Source organism: Micropterus salmoides, unplaced genomic scaffold (assembly GCF_014851395.1).
Source record: "Micropterus salmoides isolate LMB-PRFRI ecotype aquatic unplaced genomic scaffold, ASM1485139v1 Ms_hic_scaffold_14, whole genome shotgun sequence".
Taxonomy (NCBI): Eukaryota; Metazoa; Chordata; class Actinopteri; order Centrarchiformes; family Centrarchidae; genus Micropterus; species Micropterus salmoides.
In genome coordinates, this window is record NW_024040485.1 from 24,930,326 (window position 1) to 24,950,236 (window position 19,911).

A 19,911-nucleotide genomic window follows, 5' to 3' on the forward strand; every position below is an offset into this window, starting at 1 on the left:
ACACAAAGGTCGGGGCAACTGTGAGGCGACAGTGCTAACCACTGCACCACCGCGCTGCCCCTTATGACGAATAATGAATTTTTATATTTTTGGAGCTTCTGTGTTCTGTACATCAGTAGTTAAATCCACTGTGAAACACAAAAGACAAAACAACTGTTGCATTTCCACACCTCCACACCTCGGTTATTGACGTCACAGCAGGTGTTTTCAAAGTTGAAACACTTGCTGTGACGTCACTGATTGGGATACAGCTAAAAGTGTACTGCCACAGATTATATGTTTACAGTAACACAGTGAGCCACAGTTTAGCTTTATTCTCCACAGTCTTTGACACCATCTCTACCACACACTCATAAAGTCAGTGCATCTTTCAACTTCAAATTTAAACTTTCCGCTCTAATACTGTGGGTTGCATGTCCTGCTACAGATACGAGGGGTGTGTCGTGTACGTGTGTGTTGGGGGTCAAAAGGAGTATTACGATACCATGTAGACTATATTTATTTATAGCTTACCGCTTCCCTTTCAATTTGTAAAGTAGTATTACATGCAGTCATCTCAAGCACACTTTGCACAGGGCACATGTGTACTGTATGCACAGATGGGGCATACTCAAACCCCCCCACCGCCACCACCACCACCACCACCGTTGCCATAAAACTCTATGTTTCACTTTCTTCTTGAGTCAGGGCTAAGTGACACCTATGCCCTGAATCCTCAGCAGGTGCACCACCCTGTCCTCTCCTCACTCCCTCCATGTCCCTGAGTGACCCAGTGCCACATTCTAGCGCTGTGCCGGTGCCAGCAGCAGCAAATTAGACACCAGCACCCCCTCCTGATATGTACTTCTCTGTCCCACATCCATTATTTTTAGCTAGGATCCAAGCCTCCATCTACACTTAATATGGGAAAAGACTGCCTCATATTCAAAGCCACCTCTATATCCATCATATCACTCTTTCTTCTTTTGGCGCAAAGCAGACAGGCTCAGCACGCACGCAAATACACATACACCATTCATCTTCATCTCTTCATTCCTTGCTTATGCACCCTCCACCTCCATCACTGTCTTCTCTGTTCTCAGTCTGGATAGAGGGAGCGTCATCTCCTCACTCCACCCACTTTGACAGGTCTGCAACACACACTCAAGCACACATGCACAAGCACACACAAACACATACACACAAAGCTGTCACCCCAGCAACCACAGCAGCCCCCGCCTGATTTTACCCATGCTCTGTAACACCCCACATAGACACACACTCACACCTATGTCAAACTTAGCCCAGCCCCTCTTGCACCCTGTGCCCCACTCCCAGTTTCCCATGTGAGGTTTTTAATAAGGTGGATGCAAGAGTTGGTCTTGCTCTCTTCTGGGTGACGCGGATTGGAAGGGGTTCTCCATACTTTGAACAAACAATTTTGTTTTTGTTTTTGTCCCTCCCATTTGTTTACTTTCTGAAACGGCAAATACATTTACATTATCTTAAAGAGGAGCCATGAAGTGGACCTGGGTGCTGGTGGCGGTCTTGCTGTCCTTTGGGGGGCTATCATTGGGCAAGGAGAGCTTGGACTTCCCAGAGTATGATGGAAAAGACCGTGTCCACGACCTCAATGCCAAGAACTATAAGTCTGTGATGAAGAAGTACGATGTTATGGTAGTGTACTACCATGACCATCCCGGATCCAGCCGCGTCGCCCAGAGACAGTTTGAGATTGAGGAGTTGGCCCTTGAGGTGGGTTGAGATGGGAACTATGGTTAGAAAAGCAGGTTAGCTTAGTGATGAGGAAACAGTATAACTAGTGCTGGATTCATAATGCAAATGTCTTGAACTCAAAATTGCAATTAAGAGTAAAAATGAAGGGAAAAGGAAAAAAGGAAAGGAAAGAGAATATTTGATAACAGTTAAAAGTGAAATTGAACACTTAAAGTTATCATGGAAAAGTGATGCTACAAGGTGGAAAATAGCTTTGCTGGATTCAGAACTGTTGATAGGTGAACTCCTGAAAATGTGTCATAAGCCTGCAGTGTGTCATCAGCGTGGAGGCAAAGAGCTGAGCTGTGAGGATTTGAAATATCATGTATTCTGGCAAACTCTGGGCCTGTGTACATTGTGTGTGTGTGTGTGTGTGTGTGTGAGTTGATGCATTTGACACACCTCTATCAGTACGTCTTTCACACCTCAGGTCTCCTGTCAACCTGGAGACTTAGCCGTTTCACCACAATCCTCGCAAACAGACAATTACATCATCATTCAGAACAAAGCTTTCAGGTTTCAGGACCCAGGTGTTTTCTCAGGTTACCTCAGAAAATACTGATCACATAGTCCTATACCACATTTTCCAGGAAAAGTTATCTATCTATCTATCTATCTATCTATCTATCTATCTATCTATATTGTTTAAATAAATACTGGACTAATATCTACTGTGAAAGTTCTCTAAAAAAGTGATTGTGCTGATGACTTTAATACATATACGGGACCATATTTCACAGCATTTGGCCTGGCCACTACACAGTGCACAGTCAAGGCTGCTACCTTATACACCGGATACATTATTATATTTTCAGGAGAGCTGCAGGCATTGCTGGTGGCTCCTTTTAGAGTTGACATGCAAAGCGGGCACAAAACTCTGCAATTACTACCAAATTCAAAAGCAGATTTCTGAAATCAATTCAGTTGGATGACTCTAAGTGGAATCAGCAGTCCCTACAAAACATTCAAGCTCTTTCTCTGACTCATTTTTGACAGCTGTGATCATCCCATTAATTTCATGTGCAGATAGATTAGCGAGAAAAATTGGATTTTTCTTTTTGCCGCATTCATGTGGAAGGACTTTGGGTGGTTCTATCTAATGATGTAAAGTCAACAAAATAAATGAAAATCAGTAACAGGTAATTATAGGAAGGAAAACATTTATAACCAAAACTGAGAGAGAGAGAGAGAGAGAGAGAGAGAGACGCTGCTCTCCTCAGCATATCACATCATCTCAACAGCCTCTGTATGGGAGCATTAGGGCTTGGTCTCAGGGCTGGAGGCCAGGACTGAAGGTTCTGGCTCCAGTAGTGCTGGCTCAGCTCGGCGCTGTGATTGACACTTGCAGTACTGTACTTGTCAGCGGATCCCAGAGGGCTGAGCATCACTGCCACCTCGCCAAAATAGTCCTGGGGCTGGTGTGGCTTCTGGCACTATATTTATCCCGAGCTGCTTTTGTGGTGGGTCAAGCTCGCTGAAGGCTTGTGTTTCTCCTTAAGAATGTATTATGATTCACATTTGATGAGGTTTTATTATTAGTAACAGACAACAGCAGAAGGCTCAACATCTCAGAGGTCAAGGCGCTCTGTGGAGGCTAGTTAAAGTTAAATGAAATGTGATATAATGAGAGTGAGGAAGTCATATTTAAGTGTTTTCTCCCTTGGTCAAAGAAGACTGTTAAGGTGGCCTGAACACTGTGACAGAGTTCTACGTTTTGTGGCTTAGACTTAATGCTTAATAATTTTGCCATGTTGAGATTAAAGGGCCCGCATTCTCCATACTAAATGCACTGTGCTTTTAAATTGGTCACTGTCCATGAAAACAGATAAGTACACTATTGTTATTATCAAAATAGGATGACTCTGCACTGTCCAATAGGAGGATAGATCATTTTTTCACAGCAGTAATAACTATCTCATTGTCACGGCAGGAAATTACATTTTATCACATGTATTTATGTATATGTATTTATGTTTTTGCCATACATATATGTCCCAGTGAACAGGCACAACAGGACAGTATTTACATGCATGTCGTGTAGATAGAACAAATGCAGCTGTGAAAGCTATAAAATCCCATCCCAGATACTGAGGCTGTTGGTTTAACCTTACATATCAGCTACATTACTGCAGATACAGATTCTGTGCACCAAGATCCAAAGACAACTTTGCATGTTTTATATTTAGAGGACAGACACAGTTATGAAATTAATGCAAAGCAAAGATGCCACCAGATAACTAAATAAAAATTGAATTTATTCATATTATATTCATATTACATATTCAAATCAAGATGCACACCCTGTAATGTGTCAATACAATGCAAATACACATTTATCTCTCATTTCACATACTTGCAGATTTGTAATTTGTTAGTTTTGTTAAAGTTATACAGGAAATGGAAAACAATTCGAACATTAGGAGACACCAGTGTTTTTTCATATGTGGTCATTACAGTTTATCCTCAAATGTATCCATCTTCACTTGCTTGGATGGTATCAAGCCTTAATCACTTGCCCTTTAAAAGTTTATTTTAGCCTTCTTAAATGCCAAAAGGGTGGGGGTCTGCAACAAAATATAGTGCAATGCAAAAATGACTGTACTTACAGACTTAATTTGCTTTTCTAAAATGTATATAATTCCAATTGTACATATTTCTGCATTATATATAAAGTATGTTCATACCTTACTTACCTGCTGCTAAGCTACAAACTAGAAACTGCTCTACTAGACCCCACCCATCTGCAACACCAGTCAAATTAATATAAATGCCAAGAATTATTTGCATAACAACCTGCAAAACAGCCTGGATGGTCAAACTATTGCAGATGCCAGTAAAAGCAGCTGCTCAAGATCTGTGACACCGATGTGTATGTGTGTGAGCATGCGTGCGTGCTTTTTACCCTCCAAACACACTGAGACAACCCTCAAACCACTTCCTGAATGCAGTCAGGCTGTGTATGTGGCACTGTCATTCGTGGAACCAACTGTCAGTCATGAGGTTCAAGTTTCATACAGATTTAGAAAGTGCATAAGCAGCGCTCTGAAAAGCATGCTTTTATGGTAATGAAACTACTGATTGACACAAATATGTCAAAAAAGCATAAATGTGCATGAGATTTGGATATAAACACAAATTTTACTGTACACTTATACAGACATATGTTCCCATGTTTTATAGACTAAACTGACAAATCTAAAGTTACATGACAGTGTCTTTGTTTCACAGCTTGCAGCCCAGGTCCTGGATGAGTTTGATGATGAGGATGTCGGAGTCGGTCTCATCGATGCAAAGCTCGACAAAGTAGTTGCAAAGAAATTAGGTAAACACTCCACAGCTGCAGACACTTAGTTATATATCATTATAACATATCATTATGCAAAATGACACCAGCCAGTATCAGTATCTCAGCCATTTACTCAGCCAGAGATAAACTATTAATCTCTAAAGGATAATAATTGTAACTAACCTGTCTAACTAGAGATAATGTAGCTTTCAGTGGGATATTCCCTCCTTCACTTTAATGTTTCTTGTTCTCATGGAAGATAAATATAAAACATGTGGGAAGGACGAGGTAAACACCTTCTTCTCTTTTCCCCCAGGCCTTGATGAGTCTGACAGCGTCTACATCTTCACAGACGATGAAGTCATAGAATATGATGGCGAGTTTGCAGCAGACACTCTTGTGGAGTTCATCTATGATGTTCGTGAGGATATAATCTCCCAGTTAATACCCTGCCTTATTTTAGCAACAAAAAAAAAAGTCTTTAAATCCCACTTTGCTTTATTTGAAGATGACCCTCGGAATCTAATTCGGGGTTCTTCTTTTCTGTCACCTCCATCTTCGTTGTTTCCCCCCTTTTCTCCTCCATGACCCTCATTTTCATTCATAGGTTCTTGAGGACCCCGTGGAAATTATTGACAATAGTAGGGAACTGAAAGGCTTCAAAAATGTCGAAGAGGACATCAAATTGGTGGGCTACTTTAAGAGTCACAAGTCAGAACGTAAGAATCTGTACTGTGATGGCATGATAACCTGTTGCTTGCTTCAACACAATTGCTCATAATTGCATGTCAAGCAAGTGCAACAGAGACCAGGCTCAGATTGCTTGATTTAACTTTAAGTTGCAGACGGATTTGATTTTTAACATGATTATTAAGTAAGCACGCTAGCAGCTAAAGTAATGATGAGGGCAACAAGTCTACATTCATAGATATTTCATACAGGGGGCAATCTACTGAAACAACTTGATGGATGCCTGTAAAATTTCAGATTTTGAGGCTTTTGCCGATGCTGCTGAAGAGTTTCATCCTCACATCCAGTTCTTTGCCACATTCAACCCCAAGGTAAGTAATCACGATAATTATATACGTTTGATCAGACACATAGAGCTATATGAAAAGTATTAAAACAAAAGCTTTCTCTGTCTGTTGTTTGGTGCTGATACATGTCCAGTGGGTTTATCAAAGCTTTTTTTTCTCAAAACAGCTGTCGACAGCTGCTGAAAATGAGGTTGATGAGGGCATAGCCTGTAGTATTTGCCAGAAAACCAAAGCAATAGCTAAAAGATGGTAAACGTTCCGTAGACATGAGAGTTGCTGGAATTGGGTTATTATTCTCTGTGGATTCATCACTACTAGCAACTCTTTTGACATTACATATTATTATTTGATCCATTGTTTATATAAAGCAATGGGCCAAAAAATTGAGCCTTGAGGCACTCCATAAAGAGCTATTTGATGTATTTAACACTTAAAACAAACAATATATATATTTACTATATTATAATTGTGTGATTCACACACTGATGGAACAGCTATCAGTGTGTGAATGGCAAGATTCACACACTGAATCTTGCCATTAAGTATCTTATCTACGACAAGATACTTAAACAATTTGGGTTTAAGTATCTTGCCCAAGGACACTTTGACACAGACTGGAAGAGCTGGGGGATCGAACCGTTGATCCTTCGATTAACAGGCAACCCATTATATCTCCTACCTCCTGAGCCAAAGCCGCCTCCTTCCTCCTTCCTAGAACTACTAATACTAATACTATACTTATTATAGAATAGCAAGGTTATTCGTCACCCATATTTACATGTGTGAAGATTCTATTGGACATTGGTTCAAAACAAGACACTATGCTTACCCAAGTTAGCCTAAGTCACGTTGTAATTAGCAGGTCACATTCACACAGGTAATATATTCTTAGGGGAGACAGTCTGTAAACATCTAAGACTGAAGAAGAGCGCCATATCTCTCGTCCTTAGCTGTCTAGGCATCGACACATTCCTATCTACCCAGCCAGTCATTACGAACACACAGAGAAAGACACCAGTATGAGACAAAGGTCATTCTGTTTCTATGTCTGCAAGTAATAATTTGTTGTTATTTAAAATGACCATTTTAGATTCTTGATTGATGATGTTGCAGCTGAAAGGTTCTTCCTTCTTTTGTGAGACTACCTAGAAGTCCTCATTGATAAAATTGTAAGAGCTAGACGTACAGTAGTATGCCTGCTTTTCCAAATAAAAACTGATGAAGTATGTGTCTGCAGACAGGCAAATTCTGGAGGCTGAATGTTCAATATACCTCCAGTGTTTGTTGTATCGCTCGTTCTTTCAATTAGCACACCTTCTACAAGACAGCTTTCATTCAAACATGCCATACTGTAGATCTAAAAATGTTGACCTCAAACAGTCAAAATGACTTACGACAAATTGTTTGCATTTATTAAAACAAACTAAACTGGTGAAATATCTTGTGAATTAAACCTTTTTATGTTATAAACCATTCATTTCTGCATGGTTCCCAGGTCCTTTGTGCTCAGTTGTTAGTTCTAATCCTTTGATTGTGTGTTACAGATTGCCAAGGCTCTGGAGCTGAAGCTTAATGAGGTAGACTTCTATGAGCCCTTCATTGATGATCCAGTGGTCATCCCAGGAAAACCTTACTCTGAGGAGGAGCTGGTGAAATTCATTGAAGATAACGACAGGTAAGTCTCATTAATTCTATAATCTACTACAGTGATCTCATGAGGTAGGCGCTTTACCTTCCATACTGTAAAACAAAATGCATAAAATCGCATACTCCTGTGCTTTTCAAGACCAACCATGAGGAAGCTGCAACCCCACAACATGTACGAGATCTGGGTAAGTACGTTCAACACCACAACAAATTAAACCAAAGGTCTGTTTTTGTACTACTATTCTTCAATGAGGAAACTTTGATGAGATTAAACTACAGTTTCTGAAGTTCCTGAAATTGTAACTTTAACAAGTTAACCCCAGTGGGTTCAGTTTGCCTTTATTCTTTCCACAGGATGACGATGTTGGTGGTGAACATATCATTGCTTTTGCAGAGGAGGCTGACCCAGGTAAAGGAACCCTGAGTTAACTGTAAAACATTGCTGACAGAAACACCACCAGATTATAAAACAGTTATAACCAGTCACCAAAGCACATCTAGGGAGTGTTACATGGGGCAGCAACGGGGTTGGAAGAGGTTTTTGCATGGTGATGATAGGTCAAATTTAATCAGACTGTCCCATAAAGCTGTGTAGTCCTTCTGCAGGTGAATGAAGGATGAGCAATAAAAGAATCAGCAAATACCCATTAGTTTAATCTTAGTTTCACTGCTGTCCTCTCCACTCCTTAGACGGTTTTGAGTTCCTTGAGATCCTGAAGCAAGTTGCAGAGGATAACACCGACAACCCCGACCTCAGCATTGTCTGGATTGACCCTGACGATTTCCCCCTGGTAAGAATATAACACAGTGCATTATGCATACCGGAGAAACTTGTCTCGGTACTCCTTGACTCACAGTCATTTGATTCACCCTGGATTATAACAGTGGGGTTAATCATAATATTTTCCCCTGCAGCTTCTGCCACACTGGGAGAAGACTTTTGGAATTGACCTGTCCTCCCCACAGATTGGTGTTGTCGATGCTGATGATGTGAGTAATATTTTTGGTACTTCCTTCGTACATTGCCCATGCCTTTGTGTGTTTTGCTGTATTCTGTTATACATATGTATATACTCAGAGTACATAATACTCAAATAATAGAGACTGACCAACTGTCCTATGAACCCAGTAATACCCTGAAAATCCCTGGTTATATCTGGTGCAATCACTTTGTCGTAATTTGATTAATTATAAATCTGAAGAACACTTAAAACTGAAACAGTAAGTGCTCTGAAAAAGCATTCTCACCCAATCATGCTCCATATGAATTGTGCTTTGTCTTATAGGGACCCTGTGTCAAAATCTATTTTTAAGACCCTTCACTTTTCAGTTTGTATCAGTTTATATCATGTTTACATGGTGCACAGTCAGACTGTGCACCATGTAGCAGCCTATAGCAGTATCCCAGTGTAGACAGTTTGGTTCGTTTATGAGACTTTGGGTAAAATTGGTTGAATGAATGTACATGTAGGGGCTCAAAAGGACTGTAACCCCAAGCAGGTTACAGACAAGTCCACAATCTATCTATACCTTTGTATATAGAATTTACCTCAAAAGCTACAACCCTTTGTGCACGATACAAACAAAACGGGGGGCCGCTTGTGAAAAATTGCTCCATAGGGCTACTAGTAGTCCAAAACTCCACAGGGTACCTTTAAGGCTTTCGCCTCCCCAGAGTATGGTTTCATTTGTTCTTCATCACTCTGCAGGCTGACAGCGTGTGGATGGACATGGATGATGGGGAGGACTTGCCATCTGTAGACGAGCTGGAGGACTGGATCGAGGATGTTCTGTCAGGTGAAATCGATCCTGATGATGATGATGACGATGATGATGATGATGATGATGATGATGACGACGATGATGATGATGACGATGATGATGATGATGATGACGACGATGACGATGACGATGACGACGATGATGATGACGATGATGATGATGATGATGACGACGATGATGACGACGATGACGACGACGATGACGACGATGATGATGACGATGATGACGACGATGATGACGACGACGACGACGATGACGATGACGACGATGATGATGATGATGATTATTAAATCATGAAGTCATAATTTACTCTTTAAGTCTGACCAATTCAGTTTCAAGAGTCAACATCATCAGCTCTGTCAAATAATCTTCTTTTGTATCTAGTTCTTATGTTGAACTTAATTTTGATATCACATCTTTTCGTCATCCTCTCTCTGCATCTCACCAGAATAATATTCCATTACTCGTTTATCCCTCTCCCCAACATATTCACTAATCCTCCATGTAAAAAAGTACTTTCTAAGATCCCACGGTGCCTTTATTCCCACATGTAACACTGTCCAGTACAATAAAAAAAAGAAATTCTTTTAAAACCTTGCCATCAACTGATATATCTGCTTTACTGAAGTACTGGAGGGGTTGCAATGTTGTATGCATTATGTCTGAGTCCATCTGTGAAGTCTGTTGCAGTTTGAATGTGTTTTATTTGTTCACTTATTTTCTTGTTTGACCCCGTATCGAAACAACTGAAGCCAGATCCAAGGGTGCTAGCAGACTTTTCCATCACCAGCCTGCTCTGTGAAATCAATGTAACGCTGTACACTGAAAGTGCTGTACATCATATGGATGTTTTCTACGATAATGAAATATGACAACAGCCATATTCTATTTTTGTAACAAGAGACATTTAACTTACTTTAAAGTCTTAAATAAATGACAGCTTGGACAGAAACCCTATTACTGTATAGTTTTTTAAAGGTGTTTGTGTGTGAAATTCTGCCAGCCTAAAGATGAATTGTTGCGCTGCCACAAAGTGTCGGTGGAAGCCAAGGTAGAAATAATAAGGCTTTGTTCCCCTCCACGATGGCCACCTGTAACCACGGTCCCACTTTGAAAATATAAATATATAAAGACATAACGTACACTGTGACTTCCACTAATTACATAGTCAATTGTCATAGACACAAAGCAACTAAGTGTTTTGCTATTAACACTGGAGGTGCCCTCCAAAATGTAGAAAAAGATTGCATTCTTGTCCCCGTCTTGTTTTTATTAAGAAAGGAATCTTAAAACAAAGACATCTCAAATATCCATCTTTAAAAAAAACCACAAATACCCAGAAAAGGAGACAGGGCCTGTGTGGCTAAACATGAGAGAACGTGAAACACAAAAGCACTCTCTGTTCTGAGCATAGATTTATATCGGGTCTAATCATCGTTTGGCTCCGCCCCTCTTATTTCGTGACGCAACCATAGAATAAATGTAACTGGCCGCCCCAAAGTGTTTGGCGCGCCTGCGCCAGTACGAGACACGCCCCTTCTTTCTGCAAGCCATGTGGCTGTCGTTGGTAAATAAAAACCCCTGCTAATTACTTCCATTTTACTCTGATTTTTTTTGTACAAACGCTGAATCCTGCAAAGACGACTCAGCCAAAATGTCGGCGGGCGTCGTGAACCTCCAGGCGCAGGTGGAGTCGGTGCTGGGAGCGCTGGTCAAAGCGGCCACCGTGGAGTTAACCAAACTGTTCGAGAGCAGGTATCGAGCATCGGCGCTGGATGTGGATGTGGGCCGCAATGAAGACAAAAGGGAAAATGAAACCGTGGAGACGCTGGATAGTTTATCGATCGAGGACACAAAACGCAGCATCGGAGTGCAAGTGGACAGAGACATGTATCCCCCGTTCGAGCTTTGTGGTGTGTGTGTGTGTTAGGAGCTTTAAATGCTATGACTTCCTGTTTGCGTGCACCGCTAGGTTGCAGGGATAGCTGCATAAGGAGAGCGTGTAGACTAGTTGCTCCTTAAAAACTTAACTGCATGATAAGATCAGAAGCATGCCATAGCATGTTGTGCTTGAAATAAGCACAGACTTAGTTGCATTTGTGCATTTAGTTCCTGCAAACTATGTTCACTTTTAATTGTAGCGCTGAACTCCTGCAGAGTGTTCCCCCATTGCAAACCCAGTGTAAAGGAATGTATGTGTCCCTCTGTCTTAACCCCTCCCCCCTCTTCTCCACAGGCCCCTCTTTACCCTCGGATGGGGATTGTTCCAGGGAGTGCAGGGAGGAGGAGGTGGAGGTGGTGGAGGGGTGTCTCATTCCAGTAATTCTCCTGGCTGAAGATAATGGCCAAGTTGACCTCGAACAGTCGCCTGTGAAGGAACAGGTCAGTGAGAATTTATTGGGGTGTTAGTCACCCGTGGAAAAAGAAGGAACAGGATGAAGGGAAGTGTGAGCAACTATGTGACTTACACATTGTAGCTTGTCATCAGAGCCTGGCCTGTTCTCACAGGGCCTGTGTGCCCTCCAGCCAAAGCTTTGTTCAACTTGCTTGACATGATAATCAGAATCAGAAAAACTTTATTGATCCCAGAGGGAAAAAAATATACAGTGTATTATTTTGTTTGTTTTTGTTTTTCGTGTGAATATAAAAAAAAGAAGAAGGAAATTCAATTTTTGTCTTCAAATTGGACAGCAAACCATTTGTCCGTAACTGCATCTCTACAAAAACATCTGCTTGCTTGCAGAAGGTTGGCTGGTTGGTATGGGGCAGCCTGACAATTAAAGCAGGGTGGTAGCCATGTATGTTGACTGCTGGCTGGAGGGGAAACGTAAAGGTCAAGGAAGTCGGCGTTGATTTATTATTATCCCCCCCCCCTATGAAAAACATTTTAAGGTGCATGAAACTTTACAAAAATAGTGTCAGGGCGACACCCTCATTGGGAAAGCTGAAACAATCTGATGTTTGCTCATTCGCATCATGCACTATTATGAATGAATGAACATCGTGACAGTGCAAGCACCTGTGCAGCTGATTCAGTTACCCCTGTGCCTTCAGTGATGCTTTCCCTCCTTGCCTGACAATCCCCGCACCAACACTCAACATCTGACTTAAGGGAACTGCCCCGGTGGGATGCCTGATAGATCTTGTGGGAAGCTCCAGAGTAATCTTTCCCTTTGTTTTAAGCAATGGATTACAGGAGGCTACTTAATTGTCCTACTGTTTGCCAAGCCAAAGAACGCATATTGACATTCAGCATGGTGCTCGTCACACACAACTTGGCGCGCAGGAAAACACTGCGGAGATTGTTTTTTTTTAAATCACAAGAAAAACAGAATAACAAAATAATGTGTTGTATATTTGATTTTTTTTATTCTGACAACAAAAAAGGAAAAACTTTTTTCCATTTTTGGTTCAACAAATAAAAATGAATTGCCTGAGCATACACGGCCCCATTACGTCATACTTGTTTTTGAGGTATCAAATGTATTTATTTTTTATACTTCAAAACCTTTTTACAGTTCTACAGTAAAAATATGCATGTTTGTTTATTACGGACAGGAACAAGAGCTGATAAGAAATCAACATAAATATCAACTACAGCAAAAAAAATCTGTTTATTTTTTCCCTGGGTTTCTTCTTTAATAAGGTTCTGACGCAGACTTTGGACATGGTGGAGTTGAGTGGGTTTGAGTCCCCAACAGACAGCAATCGACAAACAGAAGTTGTTTTGCATGGTAAGGAAAAGTATCAAGACAGTGAATTGAAATACAAGGCTGAAAACATACTAACAGGAAGCATAATCATGGATGTAATCCCATGCATAATTTGCAATAAGATTGGAAAGATTTTCAGTTTTACTATATGCTTGTTAGATATTTGATTTCAACAGTATGTCATAATACCAATAATTATCAGAAACAATAAGTGCTATAAAAACCACCTGAAATTATATTTGTTAAGCTTTTTCCTTAAATGTGCATTGTGTTCTGCAAAAAAACAGACAAACATGAACACAATATGTCCCTGTCATAAACTGACAGGAGTCCCAGTGGATGCTGGGATAGGCTGCACTCCGCGGTAACCCTGAACAGGAGAAGCCGTTAGAGTAAACAAAAGATAAAACATGCAGAGACAGAGAGGGAGAGAGAAATTGGCGTCTCTTACTCACAAATAAGTATAAGTAAAATCAGTTGAAGAAACCAGGAAACACTGTTTGAATGACAAAATGCCATGACTTTTAACTGACAAAGCCAGCAATGTTATTTATTCTGTTGGAAATATATTCAGACAGATCACAGCTAAACAAGAAGGTTTCTGGGAAAAGGGTGGAGGGAATGTCCAATGTGATTAAATAATGTGTCTTAATCTTTTTCAGTCTCTGCAGAAACAAGGACAGAGACTTTAAGACATGGATCTACACAATGCTCTCCAGCTAAACAGAAGCCTCTCGTGATCCAACCAGACACACGTGATAGCATTTCTGGGGAGAAGGTTAAGTTTGTTTGCCCGTTGATCCTTAAGGCAGAGTCTCCAGCTCCCAAACCTGACAGCCCCGAGAAGCCTGTTCAAGCCGAGCCTCAGCCAGCCCGCGTGAGCACCGCTAAGGGCACTGCCTACAGTCCGTCCCCGTCTGATGGAGCTGTGACGCCTGGTCAGGTTGGGGTTTGGGAACGGATCCCCACACCAAAGGAGACGAAGAACAATTTACATATGAAACTGAAACTGACTTCTCCCGACCAAAAGCTGATGCGTCCCTGTGCGGTTCAGCTGGTGAACATGCTCACGGTGCCTGAGTCAGAGATGACGCTTCAGGGTGATGTTGCTAAAGGTGATGATGCTAACAACAAAACTGGCTGGCCTCTGCCCAAAGACCTCCGCCGCCACCAAGGTCTTCACACAGGCCATCGCCTCTGCTGCTTCACCCCCTGTGGAAACGGGGTTTGGCGGCTTCAAAAGGTGGTCACCCACTCCCGTGATGGATATGCATGCAGCATCTGTGGGAAGACATTCAAGCGGAGGAAGATTCTCCGGCGGCACGAGCGCTTTCACACCGGAGAAAAACCATACTCGTGTTCAGTGTGCTCGAAGACGTTTGCGCTGAGGAAGAGCCTCCGCCGCCACTTGAGGTTCCACACAGGGGAGAGGCCGCACACCTGCATGCAGTGCAGCAAAAGCTTCCGTTTGCGAGAGAATCTGAAAGCACACCTGAGGTTCCACACTGGAGAGAAGCCTTTCAGTTGTACTACTTGTGGAAAGATGTTCAGGATTATGAAGAATCTGGAGAAACACCAGTGTGAATTCTTTGTTCCTTCATTCAGGACGATTGCTGGCTTGTAGCTGTGGGAAAATTGGCTGGTAGTGGTTGCGCCATTTTCTACCTCAGACTGAAAACACTGTATCACTTTTGTAGAAGACTGGCATGTAAAGCTGAGATGAGAAAGGTTTAAGCTATAAGGAAAAAACAGAAACACTGACCCAGATTAGTTCCTGAGACCCAGCCATTCCAGAAAGGTTATATTTTAATGACCGATTAGTTTCAGTGTGACGGGGGCATTTTCTACTACAGATGATTTTGTCTTTTACATTTCTTTGTTTCTTATTCCTTGCCATATTTTTGTCTCCTGTGATTGTGGACCAATAATGGGACCTGAATAGTGTGCAAGAGTTGTAACACTACTGCCACTTTTTAGCATCAGACATTGTGAGAAACACATGGTCAGTTTGCAAAGAATCTCATAGTTTACCAGGTATACTACATACATGCTGAAGGAGAGGAGGTGTTAAATGGGTTGCATCAGTAAAAGTTAAAAAGCTTTTATGGGTAGCCTACAGGGAGAAGATATCTGGTGACTGACTGGGCAAAACATCCTCACCTGCCAACCTTTCATGTGTCAGTTGTGGGCCTATATAAAGTACTGCCACTGATGTTAGTTTTTGATGTCTATATTATTTTTATATTATGCTTTCTTTTTTTTTACTTAACGCTCTTGTCTCTTATCAAAAAGTAGTTTGGTGTCATATTCACGTTGATTACTGAATGTATGTAGACTTTCTTTTCATGACCTATATGAGCATTAATGCTGACTTTATAAGAAATCTGGTTTTAACACTTTGGGAAGATAATCATACTATGATACGTGTATATATGATGTTCCCTTTTAAAATACTGTTTTAAAAAGTGTTTTATATCCGTTGTTACAAATGTGTTTTCATCTTTATAAAACTTCTGGTGCTTGATCACATTTTTGTTGTGTTTTAATAAAAAAGCCATTTTGTGGGACACATGATTTTGGTATTTTTTTTTGTGTAAACCCTCAACACACTACTTTCTAATGAAGCACCCGTCCTAAAATAGGTTTATACGTTGTAACTAATGTCTAAATAGTTCTTGAATAATTGATTAATGTTTTATAGATCAGTTATAAGGAACTCTTATGGTAAAGTCAATACATGTGTTTGTTTGACAGTTACTTGCATGTTGCTATATGATCAGGAGGACTACAGAGAGAAGCCATGGCGTTAGATAAGAGAGTTACTATGCATGATGTAGGGCAGATCTCTTTGCATGAATGTCTACAACATATGTATGCAAAGCAAACATTTGTCTATAAATGGATGTAAGATTAGAGAGGAGTGTAACAAGTCCAGGGACATGATGAGCCTTGTTACTGTCAATTTTCGTTTCACTGACAGTGTAAAACAAAAATATAATTTTGATGAATTTGTCACTTATATTAATAGGCAGTAAACGTTTTTATTTTTAGCCCTTTTTTTTTCTTTTTTTTGCAACCAGGGTTCCCATCGTGCTTTGCGTGATGTAAACAGGAAGTAGTTTGTCAGTAAGAGCTGGGTTAAAGGACGAGATTTATACAGAAACTATATAATAATAATAATACATTCATGAAAACACCTGTGTCGCGTTTTTTATAAAACTTCATATCTATATTTTTAGTAAATCCACGCAATGGAAAGTCATGCTAACGATCTGTAACGATGGGAAGTTACAGACAAGAACACGGTTAACTACTTAATGCTAAATTTGAAAGGTAAGTTATTTTGAGGCTGCCTGTATAAGGAGTGCCTTTTTATATGATTTATCAGCGGATATATGAACGTTAAATCCCGCTGGATACTGTAGAAAGGAAACAAAACGTTAGAATATTTTTATTTTACGTTATTGTGCGAGGAGTCGCGACTTCGGGTTCACATTTTGTCACTCGGGAAAAGGGTTAAAGGTTTAAAACGGGTTTAAAATGTCGACAGGTTTCAACCTCACAGATAAACGAAAACAGTATGTTACACCTATTCGCCCTAAGGCTGCATTACGTGACTTATTCACAGTTTAAGATGGTTGTAATTAACAGAAAACCCACCAGTGGAACAATAATGGCTCTGCCATTTAGTTTAGCGATGCCTTCGGCATGCACATGAGCTGGATACGTTTATTTACCAAGAAGGTTTTCACTGTTTGCCAATTGACCTTGGTGTTTCTACAGTAAACATGTTAAGAGGAAATAAAAAGAAAGGCAAAGTACTGCAACAGTTAATACCAGAAGGTGGGGGAGTTTAACACCAGTCACCCGTCAAACCTCTGCAAACGAGATATAATAGAGAATAGAAAAATTACAGTCGAAATATGAAAGAGATTACTACTATTACAGCAAATAGCCCACGTAATATAAAATATTAATAATACAAACTGAGTAATTATAATATGTAATATTTATTGTTGATGAAAGTCGGCACCACTTTGTAATGTATGTAGCATGTGGTGACATATCCTTAAGCATGAATTAATTCCTCCAAGGTGATACATATAGATTCTGAAAACAGAAGCTGTTGTTTTGTTTATTTTTTTTTTTTTGCATAATACATCACATCCGAGCAACACCAACATGAACCTGATGGTGCCACGTGATGATATCCAGGATTTGGAGGAGTGTGTTGTCTTTTTTCCAGCTGATTGTGTGACCAATAATCGATCGCCATTTCCATCACATGGCTTTTGTTTACACTTTCTGGACCGTTTGAGTATTTGCCTTTGTGAAGGCAAACCGGACCAGCTGGAAAATTTAAACAATGTTATTCAAGCGCTGGTTCGTTTCAGGAAGCGGACCTTTAGGTGTGAAGCCGCCCTAAAAGTCCACAAACGCGTGTTTATTTTTTTCTCTCTATGTATGACTAAAAAAATGAATAGTGTAATTAATTAGTGTCCTGCTTTTGTTGTATCTAATAATGATATTTTGATTATGTAATCCTATAGGCCAAGTTACATCCTACTCCTCTTAAGCCCCGCCCCACCAGTAAGTACAAATTTAAACTCCGCAGTGCTTTCACTTTTAGGAATGTGTGTATAGAAAACAGAAGACAAGCAAAACTGAGGGCTTTTCTTAGCTTTAACTTTAAAGGTTGGAGGCTCGTGAGGTTATTCATAACAAACGATATAGTAAGTGCTCACAAAGGCAGCAGTTAACACCCTCCTGTCCCCTCTGGCAGGCAGAAGGTGAGGAAGAAGAGGGATCAAAAATGGAAGAAACAGAGAAAACAAAGCTTGAGGAGATGCTGACGTGCCCAGTGTGCCGGGACATCTTTAAGGATCCTCGGCAGCTGCCCTGTGGACACAGCATGTGTAAGGGCTGTCTTGATAACGTGATAGATCACTCCTCAGACACTCTCTTACCTTGCCCAGTCTGTAGGGAAGATTTTGGACAGAACATTAGGTTCCAGAAGAGCTACGCACTGGCCAACATCGCAGAGGACTTCAGGGTGATCAAGATGAGGAGGGTATCTGCTATGAGCATTTTCTCACCTACAATCTTATTTATCCGTGCCACTTGAAAGATGTAGAGAGTAAAGGAATAGTTGTGGAATGTTAAACCTAATCTCAAAAGAGGACAAATGTGTCTAACACACCTTTTCCCACATCTTAATATCTGGTTTTTGTAAGCAGGACGAGCAGACAAAAAGTGTGTACTGCGACTTTTGCCCGGAGAAAAAAACTCTGGCCTTTAAAACGTGTCTGAAGTGTGAGGTGTTGCTGTGCAAAGAGCACACCAAGGACCACCTGGAGCTTCCGGTATTCACGGGACACCCTTTGGTCAGGCCCCTGTGCGATCTCATGGAGAGGAAATGCCCGCAGCACGACGACGAGGTGCTGAGGTACTACTGCAACACGTCCAGACGCTATATCTGCAACGTGTGCGCCCTGGAGACCAAGCGGGGCAACCTGGCCACTGAGGCCTCCACTGTCCTGAGAAGACATCTGACTGTGAGTTTTGAGTCTTTTTTTTACACTAAATTGCAGGGGACAAATCATGACATCATTATGTCAATAAGTAAAAAACATCAGGTTGGATTTACAGAGTAATGTTGGGACAGCACTATGGAGAAATTGGATTTTCTTGTCCCTGACTATCAGAAAGACTTTCATGTACCATCCCCACTCCACCTGATTCATTCATGCCGTAACCTCTTAAACCTCATGGATCAGTCATTAGAAGTTCATGTTGTACAAGATACCAAATATGCCAGGTTGAACCTTTGGAAAATTTGTATATTATGCTGCTCAAAGCATCTAGAATATTTTCATTTAATGGACCAGTGCAGCCATATAAAAAAACATAGAGTCTTGGTTTTAAATAATTCACTCAGTGAAAACATCATACAGCTTTAATAAAGAGCTGTGATGTGATGGAGTAAGGTTAACTGTGTGTGCATTCAACAGGAGTACATGGACCAGCACTTCAAAATGCTCACGGAGCAAATTACAGATACGAATGAGTCTGTAAAAAAACTGCAAGAAGACCTTCAGCTTGAAGTAAGCTGTGTTATCTAAATTTTCAATATCTGTGATTTTAATGGGTTTATAGTGCCGTTTGTTTCCAACACTTTTCAGATCTAATATGTATTTTCTTCCTCACAGAAACACAAAGTGAACCCTTTTCTCAACAGTGTCACAATGGTGCTGCTCTGTCTGTGGTTCATAGTTCTGTATTATGGTAAGACCAAACCCCCTACTATTGTGTTTGTGTAGGAACCTTTACTTCATTAAGGATAATATAACACAGGTTTCCTCATGTCATATTTGGATCATTTGCTAGTAAGTAAGCCAAAGGTGACAGCCTATGACTCTTCTAAACAGTAGGTCAGTTTCTGTCTCTGTGTTTGCTTAGTCGACTGACTAACACAGCTGTCATGATAAGGATGCACTCTGTGGTCCATCTCCTAGATAATCCAAGGTTGAGATTATCTTTTTTTCTTAAATTTGTTTCATTACTGACAGACAGACTGGCTCCATGTAGGTTGATTGTCACAATATAACAAGTTATAGAGTGAAATTGAGTTTTGTAACTCCCTTCTGCTACATAGCAGAATATATACATTAATACAGAATCAATTATGAAA

The 19,911-nt window shown here is 40.7% G+C and overlaps 3 protein-coding genes across 4 annotated transcripts; all 3 read left to right on the forward strand.

Annotated features, from left to right (window-relative positions):
• Positions 1–1,284: 1,284 nt before the first annotated feature.
• casq1a (calsequestrin 1a) lies at positions 1,285–10,459 on the forward strand. Its single transcript, XM_038718714.1, has 11 exons — positions 1,285–1,734; positions 4,984–5,077; positions 5,358–5,458; positions 5,649–5,760; positions 6,029–6,102; positions 7,623–7,753; positions 7,865–7,910; positions 8,080–8,134; positions 8,416–8,516; positions 8,641–8,715; positions 9,435–10,459. Exons 1-11 carry the CDS (start codon positions 1,498–1,500, stop codon positions 9,795–9,797), a joined length of 1,389 nt encoding a protein of 462 aa, XP_038574642.1. The 5' UTR covers positions 1,285–1,497; the 3' UTR covers positions 9,798–10,459.
• Positions 10,460–10,577: 118 nt separating this feature from the next.
• On the forward strand, positions 10,578–15,794 carry si:rp71-1g18.1 (uncharacterized protein LOC559922 homolog). Its single transcript, XM_038718713.1, has 4 exons — positions 10,578–11,420; positions 11,744–11,889; positions 13,154–13,241; positions 13,883–15,794. The coding sequence occupies exons 1-4, from the start codon at positions 11,162–11,164 to the stop codon at positions 14,842–14,844; spliced, it is 1,455 nt and encodes a 484-aa protein (XP_038574641.1). The 5' UTR covers positions 10,578–11,161; the 3' UTR covers positions 14,845–15,794.
• A 523-nt stretch (positions 15,795–16,317) lies between these two features.
• Positions 16,318–19,875, forward strand: LOC119902492 (E3 ubiquitin-protein ligase TRIM8-like). Of its 2 annotated transcripts, none has more exons than XM_038718716.1 (6): positions 16,318–16,553; positions 17,771–17,810; positions 18,004–18,291; positions 18,458–18,775; positions 19,232–19,324; positions 19,430–19,871. In XM_038718716.1, exons 3-6 carry the CDS (start codon positions 18,034–18,036, stop codon positions 19,538–19,540), a joined length of 780 nt encoding a protein of 259 aa, XP_038574644.1. In that variant the 5' UTR covers positions 16,318–16,553; positions 17,771–17,810; positions 18,004–18,033; the 3' UTR covers positions 19,541–19,871. The 2 variants fall into 2 exon arrangements, with proteins under 2 accessions (XP_038574644.1, XP_038574643.1); XM_038718715.1 differs by lacking the exon at positions 16,318–16,553 and adding an exon at positions 16,590–17,629 and having other exon boundaries at positions 19,430–19,875.
• The last annotated feature ends 36 nt before the right edge of the window (positions 19,876–19,911 follow it).

Bases quoted from the DNA above. Each gene is read 5' to 3' on its own strand.
- casq1a (XM_038718714.1), top strand. From the start codon at position 1,498: ATGAAGTGGACCTGGGTGCTGGTGGCGGTCTTGCTGTCCTTTGGGGGG. The intron at 5,459-5,648 runs GTTCGTGAGGAT...TTTCATTCATAG, and splicing joins TTGTGGAGTTCATCTATGAT to GTTCTTGAGGACCCCGTGGA. The intron at 6,103-7,622 runs GTAAGTAATCAC...TGTGTGTTACAG, and splicing joins TTGCCACATTCAACCCCAAG to ATTGCCAAGGCTCTGGAGCT.
- si:rp71-1g18.1 (XM_038718713.1), top strand. From the start codon at position 11,162: ATGTCGGCGGGCGTCGTGAACCTCCAGGCGCAGGTGGAGTCGGTGCTG. The intron at 11,890-13,153 runs GTCAGTGAGAAT...TTCTTTAATAAG, and splicing joins AGTCGCCTGTGAAGGAACAG to GTTCTGACGCAGACTTTGGA. The intron at 13,242-13,882 runs GTAAGGAAAAGT...AATCTTTTTCAG, and splicing joins AACAGAAGTTGTTTTGCATG to TCTCTGCAGAAACAAGGACA.
- LOC119902492 (XM_038718715.1), top strand. From the start codon at position 17,403: ATGAACCTGATGGTGCCACGTGATGATATCCAGGATTTGGAGGAGTGT. The intron at 17,811-18,003 runs GTAAGTACAAAT...CCCCTCTGGCAG, and splicing joins TCTTAAGCCCCGCCCCACCA to GCAGAAGGTGAGGAAGAAGA. The intron at 19,325-19,429 runs GTAAGCTGTGTT...TCTTCCTCACAG, and splicing joins AAGAAGACCTTCAGCTTGAA to AAACACAAAGTGAACCCTTT.